At 41.2% G+C, this 18,076-nt stretch overlaps 2 protein-coding genes across 5 annotated transcripts in view; one reads left to right on the top strand and one right to left on the bottom strand.

The window, feature by feature from the left end:
* The first annotated feature begins 851 nt into the window (after positions 1-851).
* scamp4 (secretory carrier membrane protein 4) lies at positions 852-9,651 on the top strand. Its single transcript, XM_012871666.3, has 7 exons — positions 852-984; positions 1,563-1,589; positions 1,762-1,890; positions 2,049-2,205; positions 3,527-3,628; positions 6,140-6,257; positions 8,282-9,651. Exons 2-7 carry the CDS (start codon positions 1,583-1,585, stop codon positions 8,468-8,470), a joined length of 702 nt encoding a protein of 233 aa, XP_012727120.1. The 5' UTR covers positions 852-984; positions 1,563-1,582; the 3' UTR covers positions 8,471-9,651.
* Positions 9,652-11,621: 1,970 nt separating this feature from the next.
* The window catches only part of si:ch211-129c21.1 (uncharacterized protein LOC563087 homolog), a 53,332-nt gene continuing 46,877 nt past the window's right edge, over positions 11,622-18,076 (bottom strand). For all 4 annotated transcript variants that reach the window (XM_036141386.1, XM_036141387.1, XM_036141385.1 and 1 more), the window contains exons 6-14: positions 16,353-16,452; positions 15,974-16,084; positions 15,702-15,853; positions 15,423-15,595; positions 15,012-15,168; positions 14,673-14,895; positions 13,875-13,990; positions 13,568-13,787; positions 11,622-13,474 (exon numbers count right to left, since the gene is read on the bottom strand). In XM_036141386.1, coding sequence (XP_035997279.1) covers positions 12,717-13,474; positions 13,568-13,787; positions 13,875-13,990; positions 14,673-14,895; positions 15,012-15,168; positions 15,423-15,595; positions 15,702-15,853; positions 15,974-16,084; positions 16,353-16,452 — 2,010 coding nt within the window. In that variant the 3' untranslated portion in view covers positions 11,622-12,716. The remainder of the gene's footprint in view (positions 13,475-13,567; positions 13,788-13,874; positions 13,991-14,672; positions 14,896-15,011; positions 15,169-15,422; positions 15,596-15,701; positions 15,854-15,973; positions 16,085-16,352; positions 16,453-18,076) is intronic.

Here is an 18,076-nt window from a genome sequence, read left to right as displayed (position 1 = left end):
ACAGTATTTAGCAATATGATCAGGATCATCGGTTGTAAAGTTGTTGATATTTAGTCTGCTGATACCGCGTGTCCTTCGTAATGTGAGAGACAACGTTTGCATTGAAAACAAATTAAAGTTCCTTACAATCTGTACGGATAAAGGAAACAGAAAATGTTACGCTACACAAAGTTAGATTAAGCCTTTTTTATATCTGGTGATCAATACCTAATATAATATAAACAATTATTAAAAAATACCAAATGAACAAATTTTATTGAATGCTAGTTACAACAATCAATTTAATTCAGCTATTTTGTTTTCTAAAACATTAAACTGCACAATGTAATTATATGACAATTAATAACAGACTCCTAAAAAAAAATCATAATGGGCTTCTTTATTTGTTTGTGGTTTAATTAATAATTTCCTATGTCTATATCTATGGTGCCCAATTTAAAAGTTGAAAATATTAGTATTTTTAACAGAAACACCACTCACAATATGGCATAAGATTTTTCCCTGTCCATGTTCAGGTTGGCGTGGGGGAAATTATACTGCACAATCCATTATGCTAGATATATTATTATAATCCATGTTATAATTTTTTAAAACCTGATATCGTTATTCACTCCGACCACCCAGGAGTTAAATTTGCCTAAATCAATAAAAAATACGTCAAACGTTTAACAAAAAAGTTTAAATTTACAAGAGTTTATTAAAACTGTTTATATATCACTGACTGGGTGGGGGCAGAGGGCTGTTATCACGGTGTAGTCACGCGTTTTCCGTTTACCGTTAACTAGCCTTCTGGGAACTGTAGTTCCATAGACACCCCCGCGCTGGAAGGAACGCGTGAACGAAAGGACAACGTTAAACTACAAAATAATCCACGGCGCGACGCAGTCGTAGAACGGTTAAACTGGGGTCGAAAAAGCGCATCCTGAGCGGTTCCAGCAGCCCGTCGGTTGTCGACGGAAACACGAGGAGATAAACGGGAACCTGGTAAAAGTAGCACCTATTTAATTACGTTTTGCATTGCCGGGACAACCGGAAGAGTCCCGGGTTGTGTCCACTCTCAAACAGTTAGTCAGACAAAGCGGACGCGAGATATGAAGAGACAGTTCTGGGCTCTTCTTTGGACTGCCTGAACCAACAGGGCGAATTAGCTGCTTTCCCCTGCATGATATTCCTCACAACGTAAACATTGGATCGCTTTGATTTGGTTAGATACATGTAGAAGTTACTATCTAGTTGTACATTTAGTCACCAGTTTGACCAAAAGTCGAAATGGAAAGATAGGAGAGTCTCGCTGATTGTAGAGACGTTTTAAATTTATGTTACTGTAGTATTAAAAGTGCAGTTCACTATAACAAGTAAAATAATATATAAGTGTTTAATCCTGAAATAACATTCAATGTTAAACAGTATAGTCTATATAGCAAATCCCTAATCAATCCCTAACCCGACATAAACAGTTACACAAATTACCTTTAGGAAATGTGTGGCTATTTTGTCTGATTTTAAATAATTTTAAAATCTGAGTTTTTACTGTATTGTGTCTGTGTGTTCCTGCTATTTAGGGAAGAAGGGGCATTTCAATATGGCAGGTTTGTTGGTTGATTCTCTTTTCTCTCTCTTCGCTTTCCATCTTTCCACACTTCACAGTCCTAGAAATAAGTTCATAAATATATTTTTTTAAAATTTTCAAATTATCTGATTCTTAAGCTCAAACGAGTAAGGCATTATAATGACAGTGATTCTGTTTGTCCCCTGTTTTAGAGAAGGTAAATAACTTCCCTCCGTTGCCAAAGTTCCTAAGAATAAAGCCATGCTTTTACCAAAACATCGATGAGGAAATTCCTGCGGCTCACACGCAGCTGGTGCGCAGAGTTTACACGCTTTGGATGAGTAAGTAGTTTGTACGCATTTACCCTAAAGAAAAATGTTATTTTCACACAATCTCAAGTTAAAATCCCTAATTTCCTCTCTCGCTACCCCCCCCCCTTCCCTTTTCCTCTTCCGCCCTCCTCCTCCTCCTCTCTTCCCCTTTCCTCTGTGGTTTTCAGTGTATTCTGCAACTTTGTGCATTAATGTCATCTCCTGCATTGCTTGGTGGGCTGGAGGAGGAAGTGCCACAAACTTTGGTTTTTCTCTCCTCTGGCTCCTTCTGTTCAGCCCCTGCAGTTATACATGTTGGTTCAGACCGCTCTACAAGGCTTTCAGGTAAACAGGACAATTTTAAGTCTCATTAAAAATGTTTTATATCTTTGAACCGTTTAATTTCACCATGCGTGCAGCGAGGAGTCTCTGCATGCGTTAAAAGTTCTTATTGCCTCTTAAACATTTTCACACATGTCACATTGCAACGACAAGCGGCAATGTATTTTTCTTTTAATTGGGGTGTTGATCCACCACTTTCTCTGTCCACATTGAAGAAATCCATTACCACAGAAGGATTATCATCCCTCCGTTTTTCACCCTGAGTATGGCGTGTTCAAGGTCATGAGCAGCGTTTTTTGTCTTTGCCACACATTGCATGTTGTTTGGAAGCCACAAATTTCTCTTTTGGTTTGTTCACCAGTGCACATTCTTCCACATTTGCGCTGTATAAGGCTCGTGGCAAACTGCAAACGGGACTTCCGGTGGCTTTTTTTTTTTCAACAGAAGAAGATAAAGAGCAGATCTGTGAAGTGAATGCCAACAAGTTCTCCCACCTAAGCTGTAGCTCCTCCAGAGCCACCATGGGCTGCTTCTTAGATTAATACTCTCCTCGTCCGGCCTATCAGTTTTAGGCGGGCGACCGTGGCTCGGTAGACTTAAACTTGTGCAATACTCTTTCCGTTTTCGTATGACTCATTGAGCAGAGGTCTGTGAGATGTTCGCAGCCTGGGGTAATGTTTTATAACCAACTCTGCTTTAAGCTTCTCCACAACTTCATCACTGACATGATGCCGTTTGCTCTCCAACGTTTTCTAACAAACCTCTGAGGGCTTTGCAGGACGCCCGCATTTCTCCCGAGAGCTGCTGATTTGTTAAATTTTGTTTAGGGGGGGTGTCGTTGTCAAGCAGACTGCATAAAACGCGCTTCACACTTTTCCGATTTTTATTGTTTGTTCATCCTCACTATTATGGGCTAGTTTTTTTTTTTTTTTGGTCGGTCACATGAAATCCCAATAAAACACACTGACCTTCGTTGTTGTTGTTGTTACGTGACCAAATGTGGAAAAAATGCTTGAAAGGTGTGAATATTTTTAGCTTTATTCCATTTTCATTAGTGATTAATGTTGGTATTCAGTTGGTAGATCCGTTGGAAAAAAAAGAAAGAAATGAATGTTATGTGTGCTGCGATAGTGAAGCGATTACGCTTTGACAAAGGAGCTCTTTCTTTTGCGATTTTAAAGGTGCAGCCTGGTCTTCCTGCAACTTGCTCTGTTGATAGTGTCATGTTTCACGGTGTCACTTGTTTATTTAAAATGTTGGCCCTGAGAAAAAGAATCAAACACTAAGCATTAATCTCCACTCTGTCTTCCCACGCTCTCCACAGGGCCGACAGCTCCTTCAACTTCATGGCCTTCTTCTTCATCTTTTTCCTGCAGTGTGTCTTGGCCCTCATCCAGTCTATAGGCATCTCTGGATGGGGAACATGGTGAGTCCGAGCCAAAGCAGCTCTGAAGACGTGTTGAGATAATCTCAGGAACTCTCGCTAACTCGTGGCATCGATATATGATTTACACCCAGTACATGCATTTTATATATTCTGTTATTTTAACACTAAAACAAAGACATTTTTAAATTAAACTAGTTCAGATGTTTCTTTATTGTCTTTTCTGTTGCATTGTGGTCTTAGGCATAATTCGCCAGGTTTGTTGTGCCATTATTGTCCTAATATTGAATGTACAAACATGGCAGGATGGACAAGTTGAGGAATTTAAGGTTAATGAGCTGTGTTGTCAGAGTTAGCTCCTATTTCGATCATTTCACCATTACTGTATTTGTTTTGCCTGAACGAACGCAGCTTTCTAAATTCTAAACACAAAGCACATGCAAATGATTTTTTATCAAGGGGTTTGTTTCAAAGCTTCCGGGTCAGTTTGAACCCTCATTTTGTATCCATGCATAGCCATTTCATGCTAGCATTGTCAAGATAATCAATATTTTGATATAAACAATGTTTGAAAAAAATATATTATTCAGAGATGTGCATTTGCACCAACGTTGATATAAACAGACCCGTCGTATTTGGCAAAACGGTCACCCATCTTCCGACACGCTCAGGCCGCTCCCCTCCTTGTAGCCGCGGAAAGTCTTAAACTCTGCCAACATGGGGAGCGCATCTAGGAAAAAAAAACAAAAAAACAAATACATCCGACCCTCTATCGCCGACAAGACGAACACAACAAGCTTGTTCGGATAAACCTTCCCTGTGAGGCAGAAGGGCAAAAAGCGAAATGAAGAACGATGCCACATGCTAGCTGGTTACAAGCTAACGCTACAGCACTGAAGTTTGAGTGCAACCCAAAAATGTCAGTGAAGCTCCTGTATCTGCAACTGTGAAGTAGACGCAAGTTAAAGCTCGCAGATTTGAATACTGTCTCCATGGGCACGGACAGGCCAATAACGGTGCTGAGGTCTGAGCTCCCCCTCAGAGAAGCGCTCCATCCTACTGCGGTCCGAATCATTACCGGTAAATGTAAGTCTGCTGATGGCGCAGCAAAATTACCAGAAAGGCAGGAATTGTACTTGACAGCTGCTTAGTACATCTGTATGAGCTGGATCCTTGTTTACAGGGTAAAAAAATCTGTTTTGTTTAGCACCATATCCCCGTTTGTTTTGAGACAAATTGTTTTGTAATAAGGGGCCCTTTATTTTTCCCTCAGTAGTAAAATTTATTTGTATCATCTACAAATTGACAGGCAAATGGAAGAACACAGTGCCACAATCAATATTGGCAATATATTTAAAATGAATAAATAAATAAGCTTATCATAAAAACAGTCGCACAACTCAATCGATTCATATTTCCATAGAGGACATTACCACTTAATCTAAGTGTTATCTTGTCTACTTCTTTTGCCAAAACAGGGAAGCAACACTTTTAAATCCTAACTTCAATCTTAATGAGTGAATAACTCATTTTTTTGCTCGTTTTTTGCCCAGAAGTTAAAGAAGTTTAAGTATTGCCATATAGTCATTAAACTTTTTTTGCTCTTAACTAAAAAAAAACCTGTCTTTAAAAATCTCGCCACTGTATCGAGTATCAACTATTTTTCTTACTATTGATATGGAGTTAAATATTTTAGTATCTTGACTACCCTATTTTGCACGTCTCCACAAGTTTGTATCTTTGTCCTCAGTCATTGCTTATCAGATTATTTCCCTTGAGAAGATTACTTGTATTAATGACTAAGCATCAATTACTCTGATCTTATTCTTCGCTTCATAAGACCAGAGAAAACTCCAGTCTCATCTTAACAAGCCTCTGAACCACAGTAAAAGTATATCTATGGTATTCTAAGTGATACCCTCCCAGTGGACAACCTTATAGGGGTCTTGGAGGAAGAATTTTAACTCGTGAGTATTTAGACTTTAAAGAAAAGATAAAAATTATGAATTGTTCTGTTCAAAGGAAAATAGATATATTAAATATATATGATTTAAGTTATTTTGCACACCCTTTCACCTCCGTGCTCGTGTGCTTGAGGTATTCATTGTTTGCCAATGAAGTGGGTGAGGTTTATCCAGCATTGGACAAAAGAAACAAAGGTGATTTCTCAACAAACTAATATGTTTTTGCCTTGTTTTTTTTTCTGCTAAAGATCCACCTTAATCTCTTTTATACATATAATCCCCACACAGCCCCCACATCACGTTTTTTGATTTTTGAGTCAAATACACATCCAACATAAAGCATGTCCCCTCTGACGGTCTGGAAATGTTAAAAGAACTGCACACACGCTTGCAGTGACTTTACCGTTCACTCGTGGTTTTAATAAGTCAGCCGGAGTTATTTGATTATCAGTCAGCTGTGTGTCACTGCATCGCTCTTAATGGCTCGTGTTTGGATGACGTTTGTATTAAATCCACTTTGCTCCCTGTGCACTGTCTGATACACTAACTCATACTTACTTCCATCTCATCCTCACCAACACCCCCAAAGCGGCTGGATTGCCACAGTGATGTTTTTCAGCTACAATGTGGGCTCGGCTATAGTGATGCTTATTACAACTCTGCTCTTCACTGTGGTGACCATATTAATGGCGCTGGTTCTCATTAAGGTGAGTGGACACCTGAGCGGAAAACAATTTCACACTTGCATGTAGTTTTGGACACTGTTCCTTAGTAAAAGCTCGACGGCGGTCAAAAATGGGAGCTGCATCTTGGTAAATTTGAAAAGTCGTTGAAAAGCCAATGCATTTTAGGAATTTCATACAGTGTGAAAATCTGGCTGGCCCCCTTCCAGATTTCTTCTGTTTTTGCCTTTTCGTCACACTTAAATGTTTCAGATGGTCAACCACATCCTGGGTAAATACGAACTGCAAAAGGGAACTAAAAGTAAGCATAATTCTCTTTAAATTAGTGTATTTGCCCTTGAATTTTGCACTGAGTATAGGAACAACTCATCTCCATCAGCTCATTTCAAGTGCAATATATCTCATTATCTTATTTTAGGGGTGAAAATACTCATTCCATTGGCAGATAATCTTATTTACCTGCTCAAATCAGGGGCAGATACACTCATTTCAAGAAACTTTATTTTCTTTTAGTTCTCTTTTTGCAATAAATAATTTTTTATGCCCATTTCAAATTATGAATTTATTCATTAAAAGGAAAGAAGCTATCCAGATTGTCCTTAAGACTTGTGGAAAAATATTCTGTGTGGACCGAGAAGACAAACGTATTCCAGGAACGGACCACCGTGCTGACAGTCACACAGGGTGGTGGTAGTGTGAGGGTTTGGGGCTGCTTTGTTTCCTGGAAACCTGGATGGTTTGCCAAAATGCTCCCTAGCAGAGCAATACTGCTGGAGAATGTCCAGCCATCAGTACCGGACCTCAGGTCCAGTCAATCTTTGGTTCGGCAGCAGGACAGTGAGACAAAGAGCTATAGCAAGAAAACCTCTAAATAACGTTTTAGGGTTGCCTAGACAAAGTCTGGACTTAAATCCAATTCAGATGCTGTAGTATGACCTGCATACGCAAACCCTCCAACATTGCTGAATTAAAACAAAGAGACAAAAAAATCCTTCGTGGGAAAGACTCGTTGCCAGTTGCTGCTGCCATCAGTAGCACAACTAGTCATCCGGGTCAGGGAGCGATTGCTTTCTCCCATAGGTCCAGGTAGATTTGGACAGCTTTTTTTCTGACATGATCTGACATGATCCTTTGAAAACTGCTTTTTGTATTTACTCAACTTTATCCAGTAGTTAAAAAAAAAAAAATCTGAAACCTTTAAGAGTGAGAAAAAGCAAATATCTCCATTCACAGGGATATGGTTCAATGATGTGTTTTGAGGATTAAGCCTTACAGCTAATGAAGACCAAAAATTCAGTTTGTCAATTAGACCAATAAAAAGTGTTATTTTATTGGCCTACATACAGCCAAATGTCTCTGAAATCCTCTATATTGACTGTAAGCCACAACAAGTCATTGCTTAAGACGCTGGCTGTTCTCAGCTACATTCCTGATCCAAATCTGGGGATGAAGTCCCCAATATTCACATTTCACACCGCTGGCTCATAGCCAGGCTGTAAGTTAAGCTTTGAAGTGCAAAAATAAGAAACAGGAGCAAGAGACCCTAAAAGACAGAGGAGGCTATTTATTGACAACGACACTCAAAACAAAAACTGAGCTCTGTAGGCAGCAGCCCCACCCTTCTGGCATGTTAAACCCTTGAAAGATGGGCTAAGGCAGGTTTGATGGGACTGTTTCCAATCAGCCAGAGGAAAATTTGCTCCATGCTGTTAAGACGGTTTCACAAACTGCTTCAGCGTATCTGAAAGGGATTTGGATCACAAGAGCACGTAGAATGGTCCTGAAGACCCGGTTATCATCTGGCAGATGAAGGTGTTTTTGTTTTAAAACTCTGAAAAAGCTGAATTTTTGGGCTTTAATTAGCTGTAAGCTCTCATTGAAATGACCAGGAATTAAAGCTTGAAATGTAGCACCGCATGCAATGAATCTGTTTGAAATGAAGTTTCTGCTTTATAAATTGTATTATTTCACTTTTCAAACTTCTTGTAACTTATGGAGACGTCCCTGTGCACCTAATCCTCAGTGTTGTTGGTGTTTTCGTGTCCCAGGTGCACAGACTGTACCGAGGCGGCGGCGGCAGCCTGGGCCGCGCTCAGGAGGAGTGGAGCACCGGCGTGTGGAAGAGCGCGCCGGTGAGGGAGGCAGGGTTCAACGCCGTGGCTCAGACAGCCCAAGGCCCCACTTTGCCTCAGTACCCCACGGCCGTGCCCAGTTATCCTGACAACAGCCAATGGTGATGGCTGGGAGCGGCCTCTAGGGGGGGACAGACGATCGATCATCTCTACATCGCTGACAGAAGCTCTTCAAAACACTCAACAGTACAGATGAGACGGAGGTTTTTGTTTTGTTTCACTAAAAGGAGAGAATAGCTCCGAAGATTTTTATTTTAATTCAAAAGTTTTGCCATCAAAGCAACCTAAAACTGTTTGGGTGGTTGTCTTCAAAATATGCCATTCTGTTTCTGGTTTGTTTACATAAAGTTAATAAAAAAAGAGAGAAAAATAGTCTTATGCGAAAAAGAAAAGCTTTGTTTTGAAGGTTTTAATGAATTGCAGACAAACACTTTAAAGGTAAATGAAAAATGTGTGCCTTATGGATCTGTAAAACCACAGGATGATTTTTTACAAAGCTACGTGATGTAGAACGGGGGATAGGCCGTTTTTATTTTAGAATAAGCTTAGTTTGTTGGGAACGCTCCCATGCTTGCTTTGATTTCTCACAGTGCGCCTTACTAATGCAGGATTTTTTGCATGTTTAAAAAGCCTTAACTACAGCTGCTTTTTTTTTAGTTGAACTAATCTTATGCTTCAGTGAAGCAACTTTTCTGTTGGATTTCTTACTGAGCACCGATAGGCCAAAACACAGCTCCTCCCATTACGTTTCCAATTGAAAAGTCACATTGCGTTGTGCCACAGCATTTTTCTGTTGTTGTTCTCAAGCTGCACGGTTTGCTTTCAGTGGGTGAAAGCACCTTATCTGCTGCTGCCATTGCTTCTTTCGCTTTTCTCTAGATACAGATTCTGTTAAAGCGAGTTTAATTACAATATGCTTGCATGTAGTCACAAAAGCATAGATTTTTAACTGACTGATCTCCCGCTGCCAGGAGCCGGACTGACTGAAACCTGCATGTATCGACTGATTAACCTCAGTCCGACTTTGAGTTTGACTCGGCTTTTGTCGCTCCACTACTATCTGCTCTTTTGTGCGTAATCAAACTCCAATCTTGGGCCTGCCTTGACGTCCAAATCAAAACTGAAAGGAAAAAAAAAAAAAACGTGCCTGCATTGTACATTTGACATTTTATTTACCTTCTCTTGATACTGAAGTGTCCTTCCGGGGCGACTGCCAAATGTAATGGTTTAAATCTTCTGTATTTTGGTTTTCTGAAAATAAAGTGGTTGTGTGAAAGTTTCCTGTACATCTTGCAACATTTTCTATGGTTAACGGACTGAATCTATGCGGCGGTTTTCCAGACAAGCCGACGACTCAAAGCGCTTTACACATTCACCCAATCACACTCAAATTCGCACACATTTATACACAGATCGGTAGACAACTTGGCCAGGGGCTCATCAACATGCGGCAAGAGGAAGCTTAAATCAAACCTCAACTTCGGTCGTCTCAATAAACTATTTTATTCACAATACTCCCCTCTTGTTTGACTGTATTGTGTACACTTCCTTTCTGAGATGTTTCGTTAAGTAACCACAACTCAAGAGAAACTTGGGGTTAATAAGCCATATCACATTTTGTGTTTGCCTTTTTTGTCCCCCCCACAAAGCATTGCCACTTTAGAAGAATGCACTGCTTTTGTATTTCGATATCACCATTACTCATGGCACTTTCACTTTTTTACGATGTGCCAGATTTTAAACACATCTACTGGGATGTTATGTGATAGGCTAACACAAAGTAATGCATTGTTTTTGACATTGAAGTAAAAATTATGCATGGTTGGCATTATTAAAGACTGAAAACCTGTTAAATTGCCTGCTTTTCGTCCCCCAGCATTACTGGGAGGAAACCTGTTAGAGGCTAAAAACACTTGAAATGGGGGTGATGGTTTACCCTAAAACTATAATGGAATAGTTTAAATCAAAGCATAATTTATGCTTTAAATTGGTCTAGTTAAAGCCCAGACCTAAATCCACTTGAGAATATGTGATAAAAGTTGAAAACCTCTTTATGAATGATTTTCATTCAGACAGTTTCAGGTATCTTGTAAAAGGACGTGCAAACATTTTAGCCTCTAGATATGCCAGGCTGATTGGGACATACCCCCCAAAAGAAATTGCAGCTCTAGTTGCAACAAAAGGTGGTTCTAAGATGTGAGAGCTCCGGGCTGAATGGAAACACTTATTTCCAAAACTGTTTTCAAAACCATGAATAATTTTCCCAACACTTAAATATCACACACTACTTTGTGTTGGCCTGTCACACAATATCCCTATCAAATACTAATAGGTCTGAGTTTGAAACATCAACAAAGACCAGGGGTCTAATCTTTTTGTTCTTGTTTCCCCCCCCCCTCTTATCCAGGTGAAGTTATGAAATATCAAAAGGAATATGGCATGTTTAAAACATCAGGAATCTAATGACTAAAGGCGGCTGAAACTAAGAACACATCTCATTAAATCTGTTGAGCGTGCATTATAAAAACATTATAGCCAAAGTGAGTATGAACCAGTCTTTGTAAGCCTCGTGGCAATAGCAGTAATTGGCTGAAAGAATATTATTGAAATAATGCACGTATTCAACAACAGCCATATGTTTTTCATACGCCCAGGAGCAATTCTTATCCCTAATTATGTACATGACAACTTCTTTATACCACGCTGCTAAATATTTAATGAAAATCGCATCAAATCCCTTTTATATCAACACTTTCATAAGATGAAACGAGTATATGTGTTGATGGCAATGTGTGTGTGGGGGTATTGTCTCTTTTCTGTGACTTGAGCTCCATGTTCTTATCTCTCGCTGAATTTCAACGTTCTCAGTAAGACTCACAAGTTGTCGGCTGGGTGACAAAAAAAGAAAGTCATTATTGACATTTTTTTAATCAATACTCTGAACAAGTCCAAACCAGAACCAAAACATATTTACACGTGTCGAACTGCTCAGTTGATTTGCCTTAAGAATTTTTACACCCACACCTCTACATCCCTGCAACCTGCTTTATCGTTTTCAGTGTAACACTACAGTCTGACTGCAGTTTGAAGTAAAGCTGTGTACCCGGACAGAAAAAGAAAAAAACACCTTGCTACAAGATATTCACAAAAAAAAAAAAAAAAAAAAAAAAACCTTGCTACAAGATATTCACAAAAAAAAAAAGAAAAAAAAAAAGGTAATTTTTGTTCAGTAGCAAAATAAGGAATTAAATATGGCTTTTTTTTTAAATCACAGAATGAGTGGCTTTTAGGGTTAAAAAGTAGAGATATCTATTTTAAACAGCTTCAGGGAACATTAATTCAACCAAAGACCTGAAGAATAACATGTTGATAACATACAGCAGGCCCCATGAAATGAAATGTGGTTGGGTGTTGGCCACCGACATGCTGCATATTAATTTCTAGGTTTAGAAGACAACAGCTTAAAGATGAAAAAAAAAACATGAATTCCCTCCAATAAATACTAAAATAAAGTAGTATTGACTGTACACTGATATTTTACACAGATCATATTCACAAATTGGCATTATACAAAAATAAGAATCTTAAAAAATAAAAATAAAACATGTTCGGAGAAATCGTTAACACGTTTTATTTAGAGAACATCAGCTGCCTGGAAATTCATTGGAAATATGGGGGAAAATGGATCCTGTTTAGCATTTAAAGGTGTATCTCAATAAATTAGAATATCTTCAGAAATTTCATTTAGTTCAGCAATTCAGTTCAGAAAGTGAAAAATATCCATTTTATTTTTATACACAATATTTTCCAAGCATTTATTTCAGTGGACTTTGATGATTGCAGTTTAGAGGTAACCCAAAACTCTAGTCTTTAAACTAGAATATTACATATTTTATTACAGAAATATTCTGTTATGGCCTCATCGTCCCCAATCATGGGAAAGATGGCTGATTTGATAATGGTCCAGCAGTCAATAAATGAGGACGACCTATTAAAAAGGTCAGCACCAAAGAAGCACACAATTCTGAATGCCGTTTTCAAATATCAATGAAAAATTGAGTTGAAAGAAGAAAATGTGGAAGAGAAAGATGAACAGGGATTACCGCAGCCTGGGAAAGATTGTGAACAAGGCCAGTATAACATAATATAATGAGTTTTTATTAGCTGTAAGCCATAATCATCAAAACCGACAGAAAAAAAACACTTGAAATATTTAACTTTTGCTGATATTCAATTTATTGAGACGTACCTGACCAATGTAAAACATGTCTGTTGTCACAAAGTACACATGTGAGAAGGTAATTATTGCACTGGTGCAGAGCTCGGAGTAAAGTGGGCAGCCTCAGCAGTCTCAAATCTCTGACTCATCATGGATGAGACCCAGAACGTCCAGACCTGAAATGTTGGCCCGAGGTGGGACTGGGCACTCGCCGTTCCCTTTGAAGTCCACAGCAGAGTGATTATTGTTGGCACTGCAAGGTCTCCCCGCCTCGGGCCCCAGGAGCTTAATCTCAGAGTTTCTGTTCTGGATGTGCGTGTAGTCCGTCGACGGCCTCTTCCTCTCGACGCCCTTGGAGCCCGGCATGAACCTGAAACACTTCCAGTGCCCTTGCTTCCAGAACCACAGCAGGACGCCGATGAGGGAGAGGCAGAGCAGCGACAGCAGAGCCACGGCCACCTCCAGCCGACTCACTTTGCCGGCGTCGCTTTGAGTCTCCGGCATCAGCGGGTCCTCGCTCGCCAGGTCCGGCTGGGACCCGGTCGCGGCCGTTTTCAGAGTTTGAATGAAGTGCTTTGTCACCGTTATCTCAGGAGTGGGGTTGACATGCAGCTCGGGCTCAGAGAAGACGTGCAAATGATAAACGGCCGCGGTCCTGTTGTACGTCCTGCCGTTCGTCTGCTCCACCGAGTCGCAGAGGTAGAAGCCTGCGTCTGACGCAGCCGTGTTCAGGACCAGGAGGCCCCCGCCGTAGATGTAGTATTTGCTGTTCGCTTGAAGGTGGAGGCCCGAGAACCTCCAGTGGACCCGCGCCAGGTTGGAGTGAGGCCGGCAAGTCAGCTGGATGTTGTTCCCGGGAACCAGGGCGACGTCCACAGCTGCTACTGGATCTGTAGACAACACACACACACACACACACAAGGTTATCCAACTTGACGCTCATAAAGCTGGGCGGACTCACGGTGGCTTTCCAGGGAACGCACCTGGTGAAGGACACTGCGACACATCCCCATCCTTCAGGCTCTGGACTGCAGTTTTTCGGTCGGCAGGCAGACTGTAGACAGAGGAGCAGCGTTCGCCGGAGGAGTCCCAGGCACAGTACGGGTCCCTGGACAGGATGCAGTCCTCACAGGACTGGTATCGACTGCAGTCGCTGACCGGCATCTGGACGGCACCGGAGTCTGCGCCGGCGTAGAGTTGGCCCTTTGAATGCAGAAACGGAAGCAAATAAACCAAACGCGTTTTGTTCTCATGACCGCTGATTTTTTTAAAAGCACACGCTGACGTTACCTTGCTCGATGAGAGGCTCAGGGTTTTGATAGCCTCGGGGTTTTCATACAACTGAATCTCCTCGATGATGAACATCTCCCCATCAAAGTTGACGGCCTTCTGAACGTAACCGTTCTCTGTCACCGAGATAAATCAGGAGCCAAACATAAGCACACATGAAAGTAATGCGTCTTATTAGGGTTTTACATGGCAAAAGTAGTGCAACTTTGTAAATTGGAAATTAAAATATACCTCGTTTTTTGAAAATCAATTCTCCCACAGCTTCTCAATCGGTCTGGACTTTGACTAGGCCCTTCTAACGCATAGATATGCTTTGATTATAGCCACTCCATTGTGGCTCTGGCTGGATGTTTTAGTATTGTTGTCCTGCTGGAAGGTTAACCCCGTCTCAGCAGATTTCCTTGCCCTGTATTTAGCTGTGTTTAGTTTTTTGTTTTTTTGAGAACCATGTTCTTTGAGTTTCTTGCAGGAATTCTAGCAAATTTGTAGACTTTTTATGACTTTCCATCGACAATAACCTTCCTCTTGCCACTTTTCCATAAAGGCCGGATGAATCAACAGTTTCTAGCTGTGAATCTCTGCATCTCCTCCAGAGTTACCGTGTGCCTCGTGGCTGCTTTTACTGATGCTTTTTAAAGTCTATGTATCAATGTCCTTCCACTTTACAATGATGCACCACTTTGTCCTGGTACAGAACGTAAATCCCAATAAAATACTTGGAAGCTTGTGGTTGTAATGTGAAATGTGATTATAAATACTCTTGCAAAAAAAGAAGGTATCAAGGCAGAGTTGTTTTACCAGTTCCAATAAACATGACGTTATAAGTCTCGCCGTCCAGAGCCAGCACGCTGTCCACCACGATACGGGTCAGCAAGGGTCCCGCCTTGAGCAGCAGCGGCCCTCCTGTCAGCGGAGGGACAGCCTCGTCCATCAGGGGTCGGTCTCTGATGAACTGGAGGGTTTTGTCCGGAAGGTCCAGGGAGCGATTCATCCCCGTTTTACGAGCCACATCGTTGATGCACTGTAAACAAATAACAACCGATCAGATTTTTTTTCTCTCTCTCTCCCACCAAAACTAGCTTGTGTGAGTTTCCCCATCTCCGGTTCAGAGAGCGAGAAACTTTGTAAAAACCGTACCGCTCCCGGTCTCGGCACCGGCACTTCTCCGGTGTACATCACCCATTTGACATGGGACGTCTCCACGGCAACAGATGTCTTAAACTTTCCCTCATTGAAAATGGCTCGAATCGCGTCGACGGTGTAGGCACACACTGCAGAGATCTGAGACATGCTCCTAAAACACACAGCGAAGAATTATGCCAAGCAAGGATAAAAAGAAACTAACGACAACAGGAGGGTTTTCTTTTCTTTATTGCTCCGATCATTTAAATCCTCCCACACAAACCCAATACCCATTGCATTATTTTAAATCAGCTACATGCTTCCGTTTCGTCCTCCAGCCTCACAGCCCAGCAGCCTCCCGACTTGAACTAAATCCAACACCCACACTCAGTCATAAAACCACAGGATCTGATAGTAAACACTCACGACTGAGGTGTGAAGACTGCGTAGAAGACGCTCTTCCTCCAGTCCTTGTGCCTCAACAGGAAGACATCCTGGACAATGGGAGGCAGGCTGGGTTCAGGGAAGGAACAATCCAGACGGGCTTTCAGGAACGAGGTCCATTTCCTCTGCAGCGTCCGCTGGCCGCCCATATCTCCCTGAACACAGACAGAAGACCACTGCGATGTGAGACCCCAACCGTGGCTCTTTATTGGCTCAGTCGTCTCTTCCAAACCCCGAAACGAGGCTGGATTTCCACGATACCTTGCAGACCCGGGCCACTCTTGACACGACGACCTTTCTGTAGAAGTCGTACTCCATGGCGTTCTCGCTGAAGAACAAGTACACCTTATCGTCGTCCCCATCCGGACTGTCAAAGCTCTCCTCCATGAAGTCCATGTAGACAAAGTTTGGCTCTAAAATCCGTCAAATAAAAGCCAAAAAGCGAGCACAGGAGGGAAACAGCATTAATAAAAAGGCACAAATACGTATTTTAAAGAACTTTTATTGCCTGATTTAGCGATTTAATAACTCACCACTGAGCCAGGAGCTCTTAAACTCAGTGCGAAGAGTCAGAGCGGAGGTGCGCAGAACCACGGGCTCAGAGCCCAAGAAGTTGATGGATGTAGCAGAGTACAGGTCATTTCCTGTTGGACAGGAACAATAGAGGAGTAAGCATTCCTGGAAATCCATCATTCTCATTAAAATGAAACAATAAAGCATCAATAGACCTGCTAATGAACTGAACGAACTTTGTACATTCACTATACACAGAGTGAGGAGGTTCCACTACGTGATCGGTGCACCAAATGTGCCTCACGAACACCGTGCCAAAACGTGCACGCCTCTCCTCTGTCGGCTGTGTTTGGACAGTCAGCTGTTTTGTGTGCTTTGTTCGGTTTAGCAGACACTCACCAACCATGAGGGAGGAGTATCTCTGAAAGGGATCAAAAGGACACTTCCCTTTCCCCTCCTCCTGCTTTCTCCTCAGGGTCAGATTGTTGTTTGCAAATGTCTGTCGGAAACGGAGCGAGCAGAGCGGGACAGAAACAGGACAAAGATGAAAAACAAATGTTTTATTCAGACACAATAATGTAATTGAGGAAAAAAAAGGGGCTCATCGGTTGCATGATGGAATAAACTAAATACAGCCACTGTTATTAGCATCCCTGGTATAGATACAAAGGCCTAAACATAAATCAGTCTTTTCTGTTATTGCAGCAGCATTATGCCACATTGAAAGTCTGGGGGGAAAAAAAACTATTTACATTTATTCATTGGGGGAAGAAGGATCTAATCTTAAACAAAATATTGCCTCTGCAGAGGCACAATTACTGGTATGCACAGAAATGCTGCAAAGAAGAATGGTTAAAAGGATTCTGTACGCTCCAACGTTATAAAATATTATAGGACTAAATGCTGTCTTATCAGCAAAAAAACAAATGACCTTATTGAATATATTTCAATCAAAGGTTGAATATTTCTAAATTTGTCCGCAAAAGATTATGCTACTAAAATTATTTTACGTTTTTTTTTACTGCACCCTTACTAGGGGTGCCAATAAATGTGGTCAGCACTGTACAACACAGAAAAGTACAAAACAAGTCCAGAATGTTATTGACAGAGACCATTTCAGTCAATATAAAAAATGTATGTATTCATACTTCACTTTAAACCCTTGAGTTTAAACAACAGATCACTCTGCACAAACATTTAAGCCCATTTGTTACTATGAGCTATAAGGCTGATGACCATTAAATCTCTAAGATTACTTGGTTTTATCATTTATTCCCATTTTCTTGCCACTTCAACCCAACACTAAAAGCAAAAAGGGAAAGAAATGAACGACTATAGGGGTTATGTATTGTCTTAGCTGATAAACTAAGCAGTTTTATCAGCTTTAAAATGCATTAAGTCAATATCACTTTTAATATTTAACTTTGTTCTGCTCCCTTCTTCCTCAGTTGTATTATAAATGAGGCTTCTGTTCACCAAAGTAGTTTAACTTTAAAGCTGAACGGAATAAATTATCACTGCTGAATAAAACACTTTGAAAACACATCAGATTTCAACTGGAAACAAAACGCAGCTGGATTTCCATACCGTTATGGAACAGGTAATGTGTTAGGAACAACGGGAAGGTACATGGTTTGATGAAAAGTATGAACCCAGAGAGGACTTGATCCGAAGTCACAGAGAACCTGAAACTGAAAGGCTGATGCAGCAGGCTGGTCATTTGTCAGGGCAGCGACTTTGAATGGTACTCAGTATGGTCCCCATGTGATTGTATGCCTGATAATGCTCCTTATGAGATGATGCAGGGCATCACTTAGCTCCTGGACAGTCTGAGGTGCTACCTGGTGGCCTGGGATGAACCTAAACATGATGTCCGAGAGATTTTCTATTAGATTTAGGTCAGAGGAGCCTGGAGGCCAGTCAATGCAATCAGTCAATCACCCTTCAGGAACAGCCTGCATGCTCTTCTCACATGACGCCAGGCTTCATCATGCACCAGGAGGAACCCAGGACCCAGTGCACCAGAGGAGGGTCTGATGTTGGATCTGAGGATTTCATCCTGATACCTAATGGCAGTCAGGGTGCCAACGTTTATCCTGCACAGGTATCTGGGTCTCTCCATG

This window comes from Fundulus heteroclitus, chromosome 9 (assembly GCF_011125445.2).
Source record: "Fundulus heteroclitus isolate FHET01 chromosome 9, MU-UCD_Fhet_4.1, whole genome shotgun sequence".
In the NCBI taxonomy this organism is placed as follows: Eukaryota; Metazoa; Chordata; class Actinopteri; order Cyprinodontiformes; family Fundulidae; genus Fundulus; species Fundulus heteroclitus.
This window is presented reverse-complemented; position numbering and strand designations above follow the sequence as displayed.

Coding starts and splice junctions, on each gene's coding strand:
- scamp4 (XM_012871666.3), top strand. Junction 1,891..2,048: donor AGTTTACACGCTTTGGATGA/GTAAGTAGTTTG, acceptor TGTGGTTTTCAG/TGTATTCTGCAACTTTGTGC. Junction 3,629..6,139: donor ATCTCTGGATGGGGAACATG/GTGAGTCCGAGC, acceptor ACACCCCCAAAG/CGGCTGGATTGCCACAGTGA.